The sequence below is a fragment of the Schistocerca nitens genome, chromosome 11, assembly GCF_023898315.1.
Source record: "Schistocerca nitens isolate TAMUIC-IGC-003100 chromosome 11, iqSchNite1.1, whole genome shotgun sequence".
NCBI classification, from domain to species: Eukaryota; Metazoa; Arthropoda; class Insecta; order Orthoptera; family Acrididae; genus Schistocerca; species Schistocerca nitens.
Genome location: NC_064624.1, coordinates 170,512,092 through 170,535,472, shown reverse-complemented (window position 1 = coordinate 170,535,472; position 23,381 = coordinate 170,512,092). Strand labels below are relative to the sequence as shown.

General features: G+C 40.3%; 1 protein-coding gene across 1 annotated transcript in view; it reads right to left on the bottom strand.

Moving 5' to 3' along the window:
- LOC126213061 (tRNA-dihydrouridine(47) synthase [NAD(P)(+)]-like) overlaps positions 1-23,381 on the bottom strand; it is a 213,678-nt gene that overhangs the window by 87,016 nt on the left and 103,281 nt on the right. Inside the window, exon 5 of the mRNA XM_049940635.1 lies at positions 2,919-3,073. Coding sequence (XP_049796592.1) covers positions 2,919-3,073 — 155 coding nt within the window. The remainder of the gene's footprint in view (positions 1-2,918; positions 3,074-23,381) is intronic.

The following is a 23,381-nucleotide window of genomic DNA, read 5'->3' as shown; positions in this document are numbered from 1 at the left end:
AGCACTTTCTCACGCATATTCTCTTCGCATTAGTACGAGGGTAATCCCAAAAGTAAAGTTTCCTATTTTCTTGTAAGTACATAGACCTGTTTATTTCTACAATGGCTACAGCTTGAACATTTAGCTACTTTTTGACATAATCATCATTTCTGTCAATGCATTTTTGTAGATGCTGTGGCAGTTTCTGTATACCCATTTCATACCAGCTCACCGCCATGCTGTTCAGAAAGTTACGAACCTCTTCTTTCACCTCGTCGTCAGAGCTGAATCGCTGGGACCACAATTAACGCTGACAGGTACTGTGAGACTTAAAAAACTCAAACGGGCAATTCAGAACCGGAGAAGAGGAATTTCGAGCAAGGGCATACACATTCTCCGTGACAACGCTCGCCCACACATTGGTTGGCAAACTGTTGTTCTCCTACAACTGTTTCAGTGGAACATAATCACCTACCCACCCTATAGTCCTGATTCGGCACCCAGTGAGCATCACCTGTTCCCTAGGTTAAAAGAACATCTGGCCGGAAAGCGATTCAGCTCCAGCGACGAGGTGAAAGAAGTGGTTCATAACTTTCTGAACAGTATGGCGGTGAGCTGGTATGACATGGGCATACAAAAACTGCCACAGCGTCTACAAAAATGCATCGACAGAAATGGTGATTATGTTGAAAAATAGCTAAATGTTCAAGCTGTAAACTGATGTAAACCATTGTAGAAATAAACATGTCTATGTTGTTGTTGTTGTTGTTGTTGTTGTTGTCTTCAGTCCTGAGACTGGTTTGATGCCGCTCTCCATGCTACTCTATCCTGTGCAAGCCTCTTCATCTCCCAGTACCTACTGCAGCCTACATCCTTCTGAATCTGCTTAGTGTATTCATCTCTTGGTCTCCCTCTGCGATTTTAACTCTCCACGCTGCCCTCCAGTACTAAATTGGTGATCCCTTGAACTTATAGAAAAATAGGAGACCTTACTTTTGGGATTACCCATGTAGTAGAAAATAGCTATTTGAAAAAAGGCATTTGCATCACTTCACAGCATAAAATATTCTGACTCTACCTTTTTTTTAAATACTTTCTCATAGTAGACAGAAAATCTGTTTAGCAACAAGAATGGGGTAACTCCATCAGTGAGGGATGTTTCATAATTCATAACATAATTCAAGTTCTAATTTTCATATTCTGTAGAAAGAGAACCACTGATCAGAATGATGTTAAGTGCGAACAGCATATTATTGATTCAAGGGGAAATGTCACAGGGAAGAAATGAAAATTTCACCAATGGCACTGTAAGGTCTTAACGTAAATGTGGTCAGCTACAAATGACGGATGAATGTAATACGATAGCTACAGTTTGAGCTGCACATTACACCTTCCGTACTGTTCAATGTGCACGAGTGCACAAGTTTGGCAGTTAACAGTTGTGGCACGGTTAGTTAGGTAAGCTCATCCACCAAACCTGTTTTTAAATGTCCTGGGGCCAAATACTGCATGAAAAGCAAAATGAGATAGGTTTTTAAAGCACTGCACAATGCACGCCTTCAGTTCAGCTACGTTCAAAATCGGAGCACTGAACCCATCATCAATCAGACAACACCACAGCCCGGAGTCACACAAATTAAGATAGGTCATTTGGACTGACAAGCTGTGGAGAAATGACGGCTGATAATTCTAGCATTTCCGAAATGTCCCAGCAGTAGCTGCTTCATTGGCTGTGCAATATGCAGAGGAGCGCCATCTCGCATTAAAATAAGCCTACTCACACAACCGTGCTCTCGAAGGCTCAGAATGATATTCGTGTGCAAAAGACTCGCATAGCGTTTACCAATGATAGTACAGGTCACAGGACCCACAGAATTCATCTCCTCAAAAAAGAAAAATAAGGCCCTACGATAGACGATGTAGTCAACCCGTACCGCACAGTCACCTTTGCAGAATGAAGTGGTACCCGTCGATGTGTGTGCGGTTTTTGCGTTGCCCATATTTTTCAGTTCTGCATACTGGCACATCACTGGAGATGGAAATGGGCCTCGTCTGTCCACAGAATGTTTCACGGCCATTCATTGTACACTTTCACGCCAGCAAGACATTCCAGAGTGAATATTTGTCTCTGGCAGATCAACAGGAAGCAACTCCTCAACACGGGTGTTTATGTATGAATTGCAATGCAGGGTGTTTCATAAGATTTTAGGGACCATGCTCGCAGGCATCTCCAAGTTCGTGCAACTCCCCACGCAGCGACTCCTTGCGCACCACCGCTCCACCCCTCCTGCAACGCTGTGGTCACATCTTTGACAGACGTCGGACCGACATCTATCCTCCCCTCTGCCACATTTCACTTCAAAAGCACAGATTTTCAAATTCTGTAATATTTTTCTCCACACCATTAGCAGTCATTGGTCCAGTGCCTCGTTTCATACCCACGAGTGCCTGGAACTTCTGCACGGCTCCCAGTTGTCTTTCTACAGAGCTTTCAAACTGGAACTTTAATCACACACACATTGTATTTCTGAGCGAAAATACTACTGTAACATGTATGAACAATCAAGGAACTTGATTAAGAAGAAAATTTTCACACAACTTAGGATTTTGATTCTTGAGAAAGTTTCTTTTGGTTTGGCAAAACCTTGTATAACTTGAGCAACCTCCATTTTGCCACAAACAGTTCAATTTGCAAAAAACAGCATAATAAATTCACTTAAAAGAAAATGTACATTAACCTGACTTACATGGGCAGCAAATGAAGAAATTACCACTTACTCTCTGCTGTTCATTTTTACACTAGTAGACTTTGCTGTCCATCAGCGACTTTCTCGTTTACTGCATTTAGTGCTGTAACTCTTCTGAATTGTCACATTTCACAGAAGTCTGCAGACAAGCAGATACAGTGCTGGTTAAGCAAATTCTGAAAATAGACTCACCTTTTTCTTCTCTACTTGTCGAGACTTTATCACGTCTTCATCCGTGAGAGCGCCCACAGTTTTCACCGGCTCTTCTGAGTTGGCAGGCTTATCTTCTGCGGTCACGTCTGGGATGGGAGCTTTCGGTTCTTCCGATTTCCCATTTTCTCGTACTTCTGCAATAAGTAAGAAACTGCTACAGACAGCTAGGTTTAATGCTAAACTGAGGGGACAAAGATATTTTTTGTTGTTTGAAAGAGGAAAAAATATATAAATATGACAATATTATGAAAAGGATAGTTGCTACTCACCATATAGAGGAAATGCTGAGTGACAGACAGGCACAACAAAAAGACTGTCAGAAAGTCATTTTTTTGGCCAATAATGCCTTTGTCGGAGACAGACAACATACACACATGCACTCATGCAAATGCAACACACACACACACACACACACACACACACACACACACACACATATATGGCTGCAATCTCTGACAGGTGAAGCCATATTAGAGAGAGAGAGAATACTGTATTACTTATAAATTTGAATTTTATTACTGTACAGTAATTCGATTTCCTGGTAAAATTTACTCTTTTAGATACATACTGCACATAGAAGTCTATATCAGAGATGGCTAGTATTCAAATAACAACAATGTGCAAAAAGATAGATTGCTACTTACTGTAACGATGAACATGTTAAGTTGCAGATGAACACAATTAAAAGACACTTGCACAAGCTTTCGGTCACGGCCTTCAAAAATGGTTCAAATGGCTCTGAGCACTATGGGACTCAACTGCTGAGGTCATTAGTCCCCTAGAACTTAGAACTAGTTAAACCTAACTAACCTAAGGACATCACAAACATCCATGCCCGAGGCAGGATTCGAACCTGCGACCGTAGCGGTCTTGCGGTTCCAGACTGCAGCGCCTTTAACCGCACGGCCACTTCGGCCGGCGGTCACGGCCTTCATCAGAGAAAAAGAAAGATAAACACATACCATTCATTCACACAAACAAACACAATCACATACACATGACCGTCAACTCGAACAGCTTCGACATGAATTTAGTATTCAAATAACTTTTCTATCTACGTAATTATTCGAATAAACACAGACATTAATGCAAAAAAAATATTTGTCATGACATTATTCACTGACCTCTCTGCATTTACAAATAATTATTTCATATTTATTTCTCATAATTTAAATGAGTAACGTAGAATAGCTCCGCATTTTTGTTTGTTACTTCTTGAACATAACTCTCTTGTGCACATCAAGAGTTTGGTTCTGCATCTCTATGCAGTTTCCGTCTGATAAATAATTTATTTTAGCATAAGATAGGACTTTCCCTCAGTGACAGGAATGGGAAAAACCGTCCAATTAAAATCGAAACCGTTATTGTAGTCCCGGATAAGAGGTATTTTTCTGTATTTGTTTGGGCTCGGTTATAACAGGTATTTTTCATCTTTTACTAGTAACCAAGTGAAAGAACCAAAATATCAATTATCCACAGCAGCAATGCTAAAATTTTCATTTTTAAATAACCTTTTTTTTAAAAATGAGTAATTTTTGTATGTAAAATTTTCAATTGGTTTGAAATATCGCTTTATTGTAGAAACTGGGGAAAATGATCAGTGCTGTTTTAATCACACTGATGACAGAAATGAGCAACAAACAAGTGGCATAAGAATCGGTACAGCACTGATGAGACGATAACGTGTCTGCTGTGATGTGTCACGGTTTAAGGCAAGTACATAGGTGCAATGAGCAAGACTTGACCCCACTTGGTCTGTACGACAGTTTTTCGCTGTCATCACCAGACATCTGTTTTACTGCAAAATGGTACGAATCGTAGTCTGGAAATATTTGTGCAAAGTAATGAAGTACAAAGCTATATTTGGTTCCAAAAATTAAAGATCTGCCTGTCATTTCCCTGAAATAATAAAAAGAGGAAGAAAATTATGATAACAGGAATAATGAAGTACAATGCTTCATTTGGTTTCAAAGATTAAAGATCTGTCTGCCATTTCCATAAAATAATAAAAGAGGAAGAAAATTATCGTAAAAGTAATAAATTAAAATCTTAACCATAATTCATTCAAAGTATATAATAAAAACAGGAAGTAGCTGATCTGCTACCCGTGTCTACATAATATGCCTTTATCTGCTTGTTGCCCTTGAAAATGGACAGATTAACAAGGGAGACAGAGTTCTTCAATCTTAGTTTTCACCCTTTAGCACCGACTGTTTGTAATGAAAACACAGTGGTATGATCCATGATTTCAAAAAGATTTTTGAACAGAGTTTCAAAAGCTCAGAATCAATAGGACAATGCTAGCAATTTTTTTGTAGTATTGAGCCACTTGTCACTTTTTGAGAGAAGTAGCAACCTGTGGATGGACTACGTTTTCTTTTATTTCCCTATTCAATTTAATATTTTGATGTTATGTATCTTGAAACTGAGAAAGTCAAAATGTTTCAATCTTTGTTTGATTTGGATCTTTATTGCTGTAAATGATAGGAAAAAAAAACTGGTTACATCAGAAATCAGTTATTTTGAGCAGTTTTAACAGTCTGGCTGAACTGGCATTGAAAAAAACTGATATAACTGAAAACCAGCTGTTTCAGCGATAACTGCCCTCCCTACTCCGTGGATTAGATTGTAAATTGCAGACTACAAAAAGAAGGGTTCCATGTTCAATACTCTGTTGGCCATAGGATTTTTTTTCTGTCATGCCAAACAACAAGGAAATGTCAAGTTGCATAGTCTTTTGTGGTATATGTTAACATATTAAGTCGCTCTTTATTTGGCTGGATAAGTCTGGTTGCCGCTGAGAGGAAAGTGAAGGCATACCACCAACAACAGATAAGTGCCTTGTAAATCACTCCCAAGCAGCATTATAAATGTACAGTAGAACCTTAATAACCCAGCCCCAGACGGCCCAAATCCCCGCTTAGTCCAAATATCCCACTTCCGGTGTTAGTTTACATATACGGGTCACTGCTGCAGTCAGCACCAGACTCCTCAACGGCTCACCATCTGCGATACAGATCAGTAGGCAGACGAACGCTGCTAGGTGCGACCATTTTTAGTACGAAGTAGCTCGTTTCTAACTCGATCGAGCAGAGTAGAGCAAGCCGAGAGATGTTCCACAGCTCTCCATTGAAACACATCTAGACAGTGACAAGTCAAGTGACTATTCAGAACAAATTTCCTGAATTTACTGACCTCCAGGAAAGTTCTCATGCTCAAATTATTTTTGGGATCAAGAGCCGGCTGAAACAGGAAGTGGAAAGCTACGAGATATTTAGTGAGCCATTGAATGTATATTGGAAAGACAGATTAGAGGCCATGCGAGTGGGAATATTCACCGCAGTTGACAAAAACATTGTCTCTACTGAGGTCGAAGCTGACTGTGACAGTGAAGTTATCTGGTCATGTGAAACAGGTCCAGGTGAAACCGAGCTAATTGTTGGAAGTTTTTACCAGCCACCTGATTCTGCTCTGACAGTTCGAGAGTCATCCAAGGATTGTGGGGGATCAGCAGTGCTTAAATACGTACCGAGCATAGACTGGTATGTCTATGGATTCATAGGAGGGGGTACAGACAGTCATGCGAAGCACCTTTGAACATGCATCCTGAAAACTACCTCGAGCAGCTAGTTCGGCAGCCCACGTGCGATGGATGTATCTCAGACCTTATAACTACAAATAGGCCGGACCTTATCAACAATGTCAGTATAGAAACAGGGATTAATGATCATGATGTCATTGTAGCAACTATGGTTATGAAAATTTTTAAATCAGTTAAGAAGGCTAGGAGAGTGTTTATACTAGAAAGACCAGATAAGCAGTTGTTGTGATCTCACTTAGACAGTGCACTGACATAACTTACTTCCAGTAAGACGAATGCAGAGGAATAACGGGCAAAGTTTAAGCAGATTGTAAATCACAGTCTGGAGAATTATGTGCCCAGTAAGTGCATTAAGGATAGAAAAGACCCACCATGACTTCGTAATGAGATTCAGAAAATGATGAAGAAGCAGAGGCTGTAGCACTTGTAGGAAAGCAGCCTACTCATGCCACATAGAATTCATATGCTTTCCATTGTGTGCCAGCCTAGTCCGCTGTAACTAGCTATAACGTCATGAACGTTGCTCAATACCTTAAAGTAAAGTAAATAATGTGAAAAGTTAATAGCACGTCAGGAGTGATGCTAAAATGATAATGTGTTAAGTTTCAGTTTAGTAACTTGAACAGCCTCCCCCCATGAACCATGGACCTTGCCGCTGGTGGGGGAGGCTTTTGTGCCTCAGCGATACAGATGGCCATACCATAAGTGCAACCACAATGGAGGGGTATCTGTTGAGAGGCCAAACAAATGTGTGGTTCCTGAAGAGGGGCAGCAGCCTTTTCAGTAGTTATAGGTGCAACAGTCTGGATGATTGGCTGATCTGGCCTTGTATGTTGTTGTTGTCTTCAGTCCTGGGACTGGTTTGATGCAGCTCTCCATGCTACTCTATCCTGTGCAAGCTTCTTCATCTCCCAGTACTTACTGCAACCTACATCCTTCTGAATCTGCTTAGTGTATTCATCTCTTAGTCTCCCTCTACGATTTTTAGCCTCCACGCTGCCCTCCAATGCTAAATTTGTGATCCCTTGTAACACTAACCAAAATGGCCTTGCTGTGCTGGTACTGCGAACGGCTGAAAGCAAGGGGAAACTACAGCCGTAATTTTTCCCCGAGGGCATGCAGCTTTACTGTATGGTTAAATGATGATGGCGTCCTCTTGGGTAAAATATTCCGGAGGTAAAATAGTCCCCCATTCGGATCTCCGTGCGGGGACTACTCAAGAGGATGTCCTTATCAGGAGAAAGAAAACTGGCATTCTACGGATCGGAGCGTGGAATGTCAGATCCCTTAATCGGGTAGGTAGGTTAGAAAATTTAAAAAGGGAAATGGATAGGTTAAAGTTAGATATAGTGGGAATTAGTGAAGTTCAGTGGCAGGAGGAACAAGACTATTGGTCAGGTGAATACAGGGTTATAAATACTAAATCAAATAGGGGTAATGCAGGAGTAGGTTTAATAATGAATAAAAAAATAGGGCTGTGGGTAAGCTACTACAAACAGCATAGTGAACGTATTATTGAGGCCAAGATAGACACAAAGCCCATGCCTACTACATTAGTACAAGTTTATGTGCCAACTAGCTCTGCAGATGATGAAGAAATTGATGAAATGTATGATGAGATAAAAGAAATTATTGAGGTAGTGAAGGGAGACGAAAATTTAATAGTCATGGGTGACTGGAATTCGAGAGTAGGAAAAGGGAGAGAATGAAACATAGTAGGTGAATATGGATTGGGGGTAAGAAATGAAAGAGAAGCTGTCTGGTAGAATTTTGCACAGAGCAAAACTTAATCATAGCTAACACTTGGTTCAAGAACCATAAAAGAAGGTTGTATACATGGAAGAATCCTGGAGATACTGAGAGGTATAAGACAGATTATATAATGGTAAGACAGAGATTTAGGAACCAGGTTTTAAATTGTAAGACATTTCCAGGGGCAGATGTGGACTCTGATCACAATCTATTGGTTATGAACTGTAGATTAAAACTGAAGAAACTGCAAAAAGGTGGGAATTCAAGGAGATGGGACCTGGATAAACTGACTAAACCAGAGGTTGTACAGAGTTTCAGGGAGAGCATAATGGAACAATTGACAGGAATGGGGGAAAGAAATACAGTAGAAGAAGAATGGGTAGCTCTGAAGGATGAAGTTGTGAAGGCAGCAGAGGATCAAGTAGGTAAAAAGACGAGGGCTAGTAGAAATCCTTGGGTAACAGAAGAAATATTGAATTTAATTGATGAAAGGAGAAAATACAAAAATGCAGTAAATGAAGCAGGTAAAAAGGAATACAAACGTCTCAAAAATGAGATCAACAGGAAGTGCAAAATGGTAAGCAGGGATGGTTGGAGGACAAAAGTAAGGATGTGGAGGCTTATCTTACTAGGGATAAGATAGATACTGCCCACAGGAAAATTAAAGAGACTTTTGGAGAAAAGAGAACCACTTGTATGAATATCAAGAGCTAAGATGGAAACCCAGTGCTAAGCAAAGAAGGGAAAGCAGAAAGGTGGAAGCAGTATATAGAGAGTCTATACAAGGGTGATGTACTTGAGGACAATATTATGGAAATGGAAGAGGATGTAGATGAAGATGAAATGGGAGATACGATACTGCGTGAAGAGTTTGACAGAGCACTGAAAGACCTGAGTCGAAACAAGACCCCGGGAGTAGACAACATTCCATTGGAACCACTGACGGCCTTGGGAGAGCCAGTCCTGACAAAACTCTACCATCTGGTGAGCAAGAAGTATGAGACAGGCGAAATACCCTCAAGACTTCAAGAAGAATATAATAATTTCAATCCCAAAGAAAGCAGATGTTGACAGATGTGAAAATTACCGAACTATCAGTTTAATAAGTCACAGCTGCAAAATACTAACGCAAATTCTTTACAGACGAATGGAAAAACTGGTAGAAGCCGACCTCGGGGCAGATCAATTTGGATTCCGTAGAAATGTTGGAACACGTGAGGCAATACTGACCTTACGACTTATCTTAGAAGAAAGATTAGGGAAATGCAAACCTACGTTTCTAGCATTTGTAGACTTAGAGAAAGCTTTTGACAATGTTGATTGGAATACTCTCTTTCAAATTCTAAAGGAGGCAGGGGTAAAATACAGGGAGTGAAAGGGTATTTACCACTTGTACAGAAACCAGATGGCAGTTATAAGAGTCGAGGGACATGAAAGGAAAGCAGTGGTTGGGAAGGGAGTGAGACAGGGTTGTGGCCTCTCCCCAATGTTATTCAATCTGTATATTGAGCAAACAGTGCAGGAAACAAAAGAAAAATTCGGAGTAGGTATTAAAATCCATGGAGAAGAAATAAAAACCTTGAGGCCTGCCGATGTGATTGTAATTATGTCAGAGACAGCAAAGGACTTGGAAGAGCAGTTGAACGGAATGGACAGTGTCTTGAAAGGAGAATATAAGATGAACATCAACAAAAGCAAAACGAGGATAATGGAATGTAGTCGAATTATGTCGGGTGATGCTGAGGGAATTAGATTAGGAAGTGAGACACTTAAAGTAGTAAAGGAGTTTTGCTATTTGGGGAGCAAATAACTGAAGATGGTCGAAGTAGAGAGGATATAAAATGTAGACTGGCAATGGCAAGGAAAGCATTTCTGAAGAAGAGGAATTTGCTAACATCGAGTATAGATTCAAGTGTCAGGAAGTCATTTCTGAAAGTATTTGTATGGAGTGTCACCACGTACGGAAGTGAAACGTGGACGATAAATAGTTTAGACAAGAAGACAATAGAAGCTTTCGAAATGTGGTACTACAGAAGAATGGTGAAGATTAGATGGCTAGATCACATAACTAATGAGGCGGCGTTGAATAGGATTGGGGAGAAGAGAAGTGTGTGGCACAACTTGACTAGGAGAAGGGCTCGATTGGTAGGACATGTTCTGAGGCATCAAGGGATCACCAAGCAGATTCAGAAGGATGTAGGTTGCAGTAGGTACTGGGAGATGAAGAAGCTTGCACAGGATACAGCAGCATGGAGAGCTGCATCAAACCAGTCTCTGGACTGAAGACCACAACAACAACAACAACAACAACTTTAACAGTTTTCAAAATTTGGATGTTTTATGTAAAAATCATCGGCACAACAGGAAGGAGCTAGAAACTTCAAAATTTATATTCAGATTCCTTTTTCATTCTAATTTAATGGAAACAGCATGCTGGATCTCACAAACTAATATTTTGGTTGAAATTCATGATTTCCTGTTTTTGTGCCCAGAAGTACGGATTAAGTGAGTGATTAGATAAAGCTAGGATGTATAGATTTAGGTAGAATGGAGATGTGCTATAATAACAAAGATGTGAGAAGTTTCCAAAGGTAGCTATAAAACTACAGCTGTAGCGTCTCTCCAAAGGGCAAGTTCAGAGCTCATCTATTGCGTGCAGTGCAACTAAAAAAATTCTCTCGCCAAAAGTATTTAACCTAGCCACATCAGAATTTTATTACAGATACTTACCTGTGAGCTGATTGCACATTTAAATTGAGCACTTCATCGGCCTTCAACAAATGAAGCAATTAATTATTTAGTAACTTGAAGTGGTGCTCTACTAGCCCCAGCAGCTAGTCAGGAAGGGAAATTTTGTCAGCTGCGCCTTCGGCGGCCTGCACTGCGGCTACATAAATAAGAGCGCTGTGAGCTAAGGCCAGGCCCCAGTTCTCTTCTAGATTAGTATCAACGTGCACTCCGTGTCGGAAGCCGCGTCGCGTCTGTGCAGTTGCAAGGAACAGCCTCGGATGCCATATTGCATAACTCGGAATGCACGTAACGATGAGTTCGCATTGAGGTAAAGTGTTAATTGCGGAACGACCTCAGTGATTTATTCTCAGTTTGCTTATGTCGTATTTTGACGTGTCACCGCAGAACAGACCTTCTATCATTACTAGTGTGGCGTTTGGTGAGTATTAACACCAAATTTTGTTGAGCATTCACTTTGAACATTTACATCAATAACGATTATTGAACAGTTTTGTTATCTAGAGATAATAGGATTCGTGCAATAGATGCTGAACAGCTCTGATAGTAAAAGAGCTGATAGTAGCATTGCTTGGGTAAACTTTTGTCTGGAACTTTACGCTTTATCGTTTTCAGAATATAGTGAAAATTGTTATAGTAAACTGCATTTTCTATGAATTCCAGACATCACCCTAAATCCTCAGGGTAATGAACTTCAATGATCAATAACTTTATTTCTCCATCAGAGCGGGCACAGTGAACTTTAATTACAGGCATCACGTTTTTGCTAATCACTTTCTGGTTGCCAACATTGTAGTTGTAGAGTCTGTATTGAGAACGGCAACAAAACTTCCACCCGCCACCCCACACTCTCTCAGTTCAAAAGAGAATGCGCTAATGATGACAAGTAAATGTTTACAGAGATTTGAGCATCTGTGAAAAGATCTATGCACAAAGCACACAACTACTACCACTGTCATATCTTAGCCAAGGACCTGGTAGAGGAAATGAGAAAATTCTATTTCTATGAAAAATCGCTAAGTGGATCTATGGCTTCCATCCAGTGATTTGCTGACCAGCCTGGTGTGGAAGCTGAAGACAGCAAAACAAAATCTGAAGTTTTAAATTTCACATTCAAGAAATTGTTCATGCAGGAGAATTGTACATACAGTCCTTTGACCAACATACTCCCATATGGACAACATAGTAATAAACATCCATGGCATAGAGAAACAACTGATGGAGTTGAAAACAAATAAGTCACCAGGTGTAGATGTAACCACAATTCAGTTTCTCGAAGAGTACTTTGCGGCACTGGCCACTAACTTAGCTTGCATTTATCACCAATCTCTTGCCTATCGCAAAGTCCCAAGTGACTGAAATAAACTGCAGGTGATCCTGTGTGTAAGAAGGAGAAAAGACTGGACCTGTAAAATTACAGACCAATGTATGTAACATAGGTTTTCTGCAGAATCCTTGAACATATTATCACTTTGAATATAATAAATTTTCTTCAGACCGAGAAGCTTATGTTTACAAATCGGCATGGTTTTAGAAACCATCACTCGTGTGAAACTCAGCTTGCCCTTTTCTCTCATATGATATATTGTGAATTATGGATGAAGGGAAACAGGCAAATTTCATATTTCTAGATTTCCAGAAAGTTTTTGACACGGTGCCCCACTGCAGGCTGTCAAAAAAGGTACGAGCATATGGAATATGTTCACAGAAATGTGGGTGGCTCGAAGACTTCTTAAGTTGTACAGAAGGACCCAGAATGTCATCCTCGATGGCGAGACAAGGGCATAATTAGGGGTATCCTGCTTGTGTCTGTATATGTGTGGATGGATGTGTGTGTGTGTGTGTGTGTGTGTGTGTGTGTGTGTGTGTGTGTGTGTGTGTGTGTGTGTGTGTGTGTATACCCGCCATTTTTCCCCCTTAAGGTAAGTGTTTCCGCTCCCGGGATTGGAATGACTCCTTACCCTCTCCCTTAAAACTCACATCCTTTCGTCTTTCCCTCTCCTCCCCTCTTTCCCGACGAAGCAACCGTTGGTTGCGAAGGCTTGAAATTTTGTGTGTGTGTTTGTGTGTTTTTTTTATTGTGTCTATCTAACAGGAGTTTATACTAAATTACAAATCAAGACAAATGGATACTGAGCCAGAGTTATCGATTGAAACAATTGACAAACATAAATTCCTGGGTATTATAGTTGATGAACATCTTACACGGAAGGAGCATATCAGCTACATCTGTAAAAAAATCTCGTGTAATACCTACCTGCTAAAACGCCTTTCTAGCATAATAGCATCACCGGTCTTAAGACAAATCTATTTTGGTATTATACACTCCCACCTACAATACGGTATTGAGATTTGGGGCGGGGCACCAACGGTATACATGGATAGGGCTTTTAGAGCCCAGAAGAGAGTAATTAGGATAATAGCGAATATTAGTAAACGTCAATCCAGCAGAGAATACCTTATTAAGCATAATATACTAACAGTGTATTCATTATATGTTCTAAGGACTACACTGTTTATAAAAGAAAATATGGAGCACAGTATAATAAATAGTGATATCCATAGTTATAATACAAGGAAGGAAGAGGATTACCACATAAAATTCAGAAATAAAAAAGCAATCGATCATAATCCATTTTCTGCTGGAAAATTTTTTTTTACAACAGACTGCCAAATACAATAACAATGTTAAAAGGAAACATATTTAAAATAAAGTTAAAGCAGCTGTTAATTGCTAAATGTTTGTACTCCATCAAGGAGTTTTAATGTTGTATGTACACTCTTTGACATAAAACTTGACCGGCGGCCGGCCGCTTCAGAGGCTAAGTCCGCGCCGATCGCGACATGGGACAAAAAAACTGGCCAACTCGCTAATTCTCTAAGTCCGGTTATCTGCACAATCTGGCAACACTGTAGACTGCGACACTTCCTGGAGGAAAACTTGTCCCATGATAGAGAAACTCTAGGCTGATTACGCCTGTGGTCTAGCGGTAGCGTGCGTTGTTTCTGTTCATAATGTCAGTGGATGGAGAGCAGCTGGCATAAAATATTTTTATAGCCTCTTCTGTCTGAATGCTGAAGACGTGAATGTAATGGTAGCGCAGATTCAATCTATTTCGCTTTGTGACACACCGATATCAAAATTTTATCCAGTAACGATTTTGGAGCAGATTTCCTGCAGACTGTCCTCCTCTGGACGCCGTATGCGGCAAAGCTCCGGGATCCATTTGCTGGCTACTGGCAGCGGCCGTGGCGACAGCAGCGGCGCTGCACTCCCCCGTTCTTTATCGAAAGCGCCTGCTACCGCTCATCGCTTTTGATGATTTAAAACGCTTTATTATTAAATGTTGCTCCACAGAAAATTTCTACAATTTCCATTGACGCTCAGAAGCAACGGAGACAGACGCCCTGATTAGTAGGCGGGTATTATATTACATTAATCGGCAAGAGCTGAGTATGGGCCGAAATTAATTTTATAGACTGGGACGAAATTAAACCACCTCACTACATTCGATGAATTTATAAATGCTTCATACCTCGTTTCTTTTCCTTTCAAACTCAATTATTTGTGCAACTTTTGGTCAATGTTTGGATGTTTTCGTCAAGCCAGAGTGAGCGTCTGTGGTGTAAAGTGTATTACAGTTCTTGTTTCATTCCTTATGGTAAGTCTATGCGATAAACTGTGTGAATACCTTGCAATGCAGGAACACTGCACATTTGGAGTTCCATGTATGGGTTCATGAAGTATTTATTGTTGATCGGAAGTGATAGTTAAGGTCATCAGATTTAAACCAGAAAAATTTGTCGTTTTGAAGGTTTCAGAGAACGGAAAGGAATTGCTAACGCCGGTGTTAGAAAACGTCTACAGTTAAATGCTATTGCAAAAATTTAGAAGAAGGGAACTATATGAATGAACATGTGCACTTCATAAACAACATTCTGACATGTTAGACCTATATGACGAACAAAGCTCAAATTTATATCGTTGACAGTCGGTTTGAATCTTTTCAGGGTCTATTTTACAGTGAAGCACCTTGGAATTTGCAAAGCAGAAATCCATGATATTAACTTAATTTACTAAGTCGAAATCGGACGAAGATTGATGTTTAAAGGCATTCTTCAGATTTCGCATAAGAAATTTTTACTAGCAGTTTGCAACTCCATTAATTAAAATGGAAAATAAAAGGTTGTAGTCAGCGGCTTCTACCGTGATTCGAACTGCTATGTCTTATAGTACAAGCACTGCAACGCACAAGGGAACCTCTGAGCTAACGACACACTGGCGGCCAGAGGCGGACTATAGTCACTGCGATGTTGCCTGAGCCTCAAAACGCAACCTTAAACACACGAACAGAGGAGGTGGAGATTACTGTTTTAACGTCCCGTCGACAACGATGTCATTAGAGACGGAGCACAAGCTCGGATTAGGGAAGGATGGGGAAGGAAATCGGCCGTGCCCTTCCTAAGGAACCATCCCGGCATTTGCCTGAAGCGATTTAGGGAAATCATTGAAAACCTAAATCAGGATGGCCGGGCGCGGGATTGCACCGTCGTCCTCCCGAATGCACACACAAACAGGTGTTACTTATGTGAAGAACGCCGTTCTTGGAGTCCAGAAATTAAATATACTTTCTAATTGTGTCATCTTGCAGTGGATTATATCGTACGAGTCTTCGATGTGGAAAACGAATGTCAAGTGAATTTAGCGAGGTAACGCCGACCTACACCCGGAAGTAAATGCACTATCAGAGTGTTGACAAATACTTGCTACGACGCTGCCATTTCTAGGCTCTCTGACGAGGCAGCTCTTCAGCGAAATGCTTGCCGTGATTCTCCGATACGGTTCTTCAGAGTGGAGACGCGCGCGCACTTTTGGTTTTTATGCGGCTTTCTCCCCTGATGGTTTCTGACGTCGCCTTGTGGGCTATGTATACATATGAGACATTCAATTATCATTAATCCAGAATCATACAAGTTTCAGCTTCCGGCGTGGAAGAAGGCTGTTGACGCCGACATTATATCATTTCAACGTAGGGAAAGCAAAATGGATCATTCAATGTTTCTCATTCAACATAAAGCATGTGAGATAATTTTCCGTAACGTTCATAATCATCTAAAAATACAAACGAAGTAAAAATACACCGGAAGCTTATTCGAATTGAATATAACGCTTTGCACCTCAATGTCGAATTTGTCCACTTGCAAATCTTTTGCAGCATACACATAGAATGTCATGATTACCACGAGAATGAAGAAATATGTTGGTAAGGATGGAAGCAAGAAGAGACGCAGTCAACAAATATTCTATTCCTCATGGCATTCATTTCATTTGACACGTAAGAAGAGGTAAAGCGGGAATTTACTTTCGTTAACACGAAAGATATGCCGCACATATTGATAACGAGGAAGTCTGCGTCTTCATACGTTTCCTCCTTGAAATCTGTATGCTCTATTATATACTAAGTAGCCCGATCATTGTTTCAGTAATGTTACCCTCTTGTTTGACCCCGTAACGATGAACAGATTCCAAATGCATGTCTCCCTTCCTCGGTTGTTTTTTGTGTTTTATTGCTTGGAATTCCTGAAGCAGACCACTGTGCCTTCCCCCCTCGTGGGTTAGGTCTCAAAACTAAACCGCTTTGTATCCAATGGCATAATTTATTCAGACAGCATCAGCATAAGACTATCAAACAAAGCCTTCCATTTACAGTTGCAGCACTCTAACCAGCACTGACCAAAGTGTAATCCACGGTCATGGTCCTAAATTAACAGCTGTCTGCTACTGTGGCAAAGTCCGTACTACACTTTCGATTCCGCAGCACCATTTTATCTGGTAACACTGTGTAGTTGCACAGTTGTGCTACCAGGTCTGTCCTCACACTGTCAACTTTATGTATCTCACTTCTCCTGTAGCGTAGATCACGAGGAGTCGAAGTAAATGAGTGTATTCTGCATGACGTAACATTCAGTATTCCCTTCTTTCATAGCCACTCTTCATGTGCATCGATACCAAATAGGAATGCGAAAACTCTTGCGAGTGAGAGAATGACAATAACAATCGTAACAAGAACAAGCAAATAATGAATGATGTTTATTCCAATGCAGAACGAGAATGGCTTTAAATATAAAAATCTGTATCTATATCTATATCCATATCTATTGATCTTTGAGTTGGCGCAATGCAAATATATTCTTAGCATTTAGTTACTGAATTTAGTTCTGGATGTTTGCAGAGAAAAGTCGGTACTTCTCGCTAGTGTAATATAATGTGAACCAGCAACTACCCTTTCCTTAGAACACGACTCAAGCAGGTCCTCAAGTAGGTAGCAAGGCACTGCTGCATTCTGTTCCCTGACATTGCTCTGATGACGGTTAATGCAGATAGTTCCGATTATGAAATACAAAACGTATTGCAGGTTAGTTCCTAGGATAGTAACATTAATTTTGCGTTGTAGACGGCACATGAACGTGACGACTATCCATATTACTCATCAATATAAAAAAACAATATTTTGGGAATTTAGCAGGATTACTCAAAATGAATTCTGAAATTGGGTGACTGACTGCACAGGTGCTAAACGTCGTCAAGAGTATACGATGTCCTAATCGTATTAGGAATATGAAGATCGTCTTCGACAGCTCGCAACTTTCACATTGCTATCTCCACCCTACTCCAGACAGCCCTCGGTGGAGTTGCACTACGTTGCCGATGTTATGGAAGGCCTTCAAACCGACAACAGACCACATATTGAAAAATACAAGCGAATTCTCTTGCAGCGTAAGCTTATTGTAACTAATCTAAAAATTATTGGAGAGGAACATTGTCCTATTCAAAAAAAGTAAAATGTTACACACTGTTGACGTCAAACGGACATTATCTATGTCCTGTCTTGTGTCCTACTCATCTATAATATCAAGTGTACTGTGAAAATGATTATATATAATGGGTGATAGGGTAATGCATTGATACCAGATGGTGGGGGCCGGCCGGTGTGGCCGTGCGGTTCTAGGCGCTTCAGTCTGGAACCGCGTGACCGCTACGGTCGCAGGTTCGAATCCTGCATCGGGCATGGATGTGTGTGATGTCCTTAGGTTGGTTAGGTTTAAGTAGTTCTAAGTTCTAGGCGACTGATGACCTTAGAAGTTAAGTCCCATAGTGCTCAGAGCCATTTGAACCATTTGAACTATTTAACACAAAATGACATTAAAAATTAAAGTTATTCACGAGCAGCTAGTTGAGAATATGTATGAACATTAAATGACACGACGAACTGAAATAATATGACGAAGAGTTCAGCGCTCACTGGGAATAGAGCCCCACACATATCGTTGTTGACTACACACAAAGAGACGTCAGCTACCGAATTTTTATCCACCAGCTGCTCAGAATAGCATCTTGAACTTACAGTCATCTCGCAAATAGTTCTGTGTCTCACTGGGAGTTAAAAACGTCAGAAATCGTTCGTGTTGACAACGAATGAAAATACATTAAAAATCAAAATTATTATCCACCAGCAGATAGGTGTTCTCATGATAGAGCTTGATAATACATAATTAAATCTTAAGTGCCGGGCCAGGATTCGATCCCATTCACGCGTAATATGTGAAGGTGTTGAGGAATCTGCAGTTTTGAACAAACAACAAATTGTAGGCGAGCTGTATTGCCACGAAGGGATCAAATTCCGCGTTAAGGGCAGTCTGAGTTGCATTCCCAGTTTAGAACCAATTTTATCGACATACAGAAGCTCAAATAAAAGATGGAATAAGTGTCCTGTGACCATACATAGCGTTTGTGTCGTCACTTGAAATAAATAACTAGTATAAGAAAGGTTACTGGTGATAGAGTTTCTACATGTCGCCACTCCAGACTTTATTGTGGTTCAACCTACCGTCTACTTGGTAAAGAAGGAATATCATCTTTAATGTGAATTTTCAGACCACGCAGCCATTATATCTCCTTCACTTGGTGTAGCCAGGAGAGAATGGAATCTGTCTCTCCCTATCTAAAATCATTGACGGAAGTGGGAATCGAACCCAGACCATAGGTATAACAACCTACCATCCGTCCAACAGACCACGAAATCCTCTTCTCTGCGAGTCATTTTTCTATCGTAACGCAGTTGCGCCACACTGGATGAGAATTCTGACACACAGGCTCCCTGTAGTAATTTGCCGCATGTTCACTAAATTCATTTACTTGGTTGACCGAATCACCATGAACTAGCTGCCTCGGCTACCCAGTGCATACATTCGACTATTTTGTAATCACAGAAATAAAATCACGTAACTGCCACCTACACACAACTGCCAACAGTGTAGGATGCAGAAGTTTAAATAGGAAGTGTTCCTTTCCACTTGAGCTATTCTATTGCGCTATCTGTTACTAGAAAACGTCGTTCAGTCCAAAAGAAAAGCTGTAACTGTTTGTCTCTCAGAAGTCAAGACCTGGCCATATGCATAATCTCACAGTGCTGTGGAATCCAAAAGTTCTGGAGGAATAGTTGCCGAGCTCTGGAGCTGCTGTAGCTACGTGTCAGCTTGTAGCATAGATAAGATGTCGCGAGTTCGAATACATTCAGTGCTACATTTTTTAAAACGCAATTCTGGTCTCTGCTGAAGGTATCAATCTAATGGAACTTTGAACATAATTCCCTTCACTTCTCAACCCAAAGTAGTCGCATGTGGAAAAAGGGCTAACTACTGTGACATTTTGTTCTATTCAGGTTTAATAGACAGCAGGCAGCAGATGCATCTCGAAGATGTGCAGGGAGAGCGCATCGTGCCATAATATGTCAGAAAAGTATTTTCTACATTAGCTGTCGTGTGGTAGTGATATTTTATTCTTCTTCAAACTTTGACAGCTTTAACTCAGAACAAGTTTTCTACATGCATGTAATCAATAAACTGCATGTGCATTGTCAGACTGTCATAGGTAACATCAGAGAATTCGCATATATCGTTGATGATTAATTTCTCTCTCATGTTTACTATTGTTTTAACAACACTAAAGGAAACCTTACGAAAATTGTGCACTGTATTATAAGAAATGAAATAAAACTAACCATGATAACCTTACGACGAAAGTATCTGTACACAAGCATGCCTCTATCGACACGAATTAGTAAAATACTACTCACTTAGATTTTGATTGGGTCTGTGTTTAATTGGTATGCTGTGTCATACTCAAGAGGTATGCAAATGTGGCATTTCATAAATATAGTTACGTATTCCTAGAAACCCAAAATTCGCTTGGCAGCAGCGGAAAGAGGTCTTACCTGTTGTGCAGCATTGTAAGTTTTTCAACATTGCACTATGAGCTGAAAGCATTTTCTTGCGATTTCCTTATTGATGTTTGATCTGACTGCTTGTAGCTCTTTCACAGAAGGGATAAAAACGTTACAGTCAGTGAGACTGGAACTGCGAACCGTAACAGACGGTTTTTCACAGGTCAGCACACTACCACAGAGCTGGCGAGGAGGTATGGGTCTTAGCTTCCTATTACGAGGGCAATAGTAACTAGAACTCGTAAACCGCTATTTGAAGGTCGAGATTAGTTGCGGTTTCCACCTGCAACGACTTTCCTGGGCTGAAAACCGTAAATTTTCAATCTTTTGTTACCCTTAATAACTCAGATTATTCAATGGAAATGACAAGTAAAATCAAGTGAACTTTGAGGCTTAATTCCGTGCACACCAGGAAGTAACTCGTCGATCACAGAGTTGCCAAACATACGTTGCCTTGTTGCCAAATCTCAGTTACAGTACCAGCAGGAAGAAGATGAACCGATGTGATCCTACAGCGATCTGGGAAGTGACCATAGCTGGTGTCTCCAAGTCGCGGCTGCTACGGCCTGGAATACGTAATGCGTCTCACTCGCTTACTGTAACTAGGTTTAGGGACTGGAGCGTAGTTACTAATAATACTCAGAACTGACTGCAAACTGAGCATCATAAATCAGTAACTCTCATTGTTGTTTTTATATTTCTTTCGTAAGTGTACTCAAAACTAAGAAAGTCATTCACAGGCGTTCTCATGCCTCGCCGATAGTCGAGCACAACATACAAATAAAAATAAAAAAGAATGTGTGTGTGTGTGTGTGTGTGTGTGTGTGTGTGTGTGTGTGTGTGAGAGAGAGAGAGAGAGAGAGAGAGAGAGAGAGATAAATAAAAAGCAATGCGAGAGAGTGTAAAAAATTGTTGTAAAGAAATTGAATCATGGTATTTAAAGAAATCTTTCATTAAAATGACACGTTCCACATCATTACGAAATGTCGTATTCATGATCTATGGAACAAGAGTTAATCTAATGTAATCTAATCTAATCTAATCACATCATATTGATGATTAGCCATGAAGAGTCATGAATTACCGAAATTTTGGCCAATACCAGTAACCAAATCTAAACTTGAAAATAAAAGACGACAATTTTTGTAATAAACCGTGACTCCTATCAAGACCCTTTCGTCCCTGTTATCTAACCACGAAAGATGTCTGATATACCTCCACTCTGAAGTAACAAAGTGTGCATGCATTTAAAGATGAAGTGCATGATGTGAAGTTCTGTGACGGAGATACGAACCCAACACGTAATCCGATTGTTAACTAAGAAAAATCAAATGTTACGTATCGGTTTTTCTTACGAGCCGCTAGGTGTCTGAATCTAAAATAAGGATACAAACTTTTGTGCCTAAGCGACAATCGAACTGCACACCTACCGTGCATCCACGAATATAGCGTAAGTATCAGTTGCTTACTCATGAACAGTAAGATGTGTGCGTGTTTGACCAGAAATAACGACACCTGTTGCGATTGTTGGAAACACATGAACGGACATTGAAATTGCGCGTTAATTTTCACTAGCAGGTGGGTGTGCACGTGATAAAGCTAGAAATGAAATTATGAATATTTTTGTACTGGATCAGGTTTCAGACCCACATACTTACCTTTGGAGGAGACCTAGAGAAGATTGCAGTCTTGGGAAAAGGAACGAAATGACTGAACTATACTGTTCCGAGAGATTCAGATCCTCGAAAGAGGAGATACGAATTCGAATCACAGTCCAGCACCAAATTTTTAAACGTCTCTAGTTCAATCAAGTACAAGTAAAATAAGAGCCCTGTCCCTTTAAATGGCTATCGGTTCATCAAATAAAATAAAATTTCCTAATGTAAGTAAGCTTACTGGCGACTGTATTTCTGTTTACCATGACTTCCGCTGTGTCATTTCCCAATGTAAACCGGCTCTGCCCAGTTGATAATGAAGGAACGTGATGTTTAATGCGGATTCTGGATTATAACGTCTTTCTCTTGAGGTTACCAGAGGTAAAATAAATCTGTTTGTGCCTCTTAAAAGTAAATGCCTGAACCCACGCATTGCACCTGTGATAGCTCGTTCCACCATACCATTGTGGCCACATTACCCAGCCCCAAGAGTGTGCTGTAACGGATGATGTGCTTAGCTTACAAAATTAGTCACGGTGGAAAAAATGCGAGTCTATTAAATGGTCAAGTAGAAGCAAGCTTCTGACGCAGAGATTATGCTATTCTCATGTCAGCAGGATGTAAAGACTCTTCTAGGCATCATAGGCTGGATGTGAAGCCATTTTGATTTTTCACAAATTCAGCAAATTTCTTAGTTCGAGAAAATCCACTGTGAAGTGTGAAGTTGCCGGATAATTCGATTATTACTGTTATTATTAATATCATTCTATTCATACCGCTGCTGTAACCCAAGTGCTTGAACATCATTTAATGCCTTTTGGTCACTATAGATGTAGTTTCCCAAGAACAGGTTCTTTCCCTGTCTACGGAATCCTTTTCATGTTAATATCAAACACCAGCAATTACTCGTAGATTACTTTAAAACTAAAGTAATTGACGAAGACGTTACTTGGTAACAAAAACGCACTGCCTTTCTTCATTTACATTCACCTAGAAATGGCTATCGAGTACTGACAACCCAAAAGGCAAGAGATCTTACTGCCTTCCGATATACGTTGCTGTTAGTTCTTCCACATGATTTGGTCGACATGACCTGTTTCAAGTAGTGTATGACAGACAGTGTTTTAGAAAATCTATTGTTTCCCTTTGAAATAAACAGAAGTATTTTCATTCTAAGCTGTCCAAGTACAAAATTTTCGCAATATTAGTTCAAATTTAATATTCGCTTCTATAATGTAGGAAAGTATTTCACAGTCGCAAAACTCGCATCCGAAACGTTGACCTTACACTTAGTCGCTGACCATACAGTCTAGCTCAGAGTGACACCAGTTTAAATAACCTAATGTAGCGAAGACTGTTTGCCAGTGCTCTTTCTCACCGGAAAATATGCAATTCACTCATT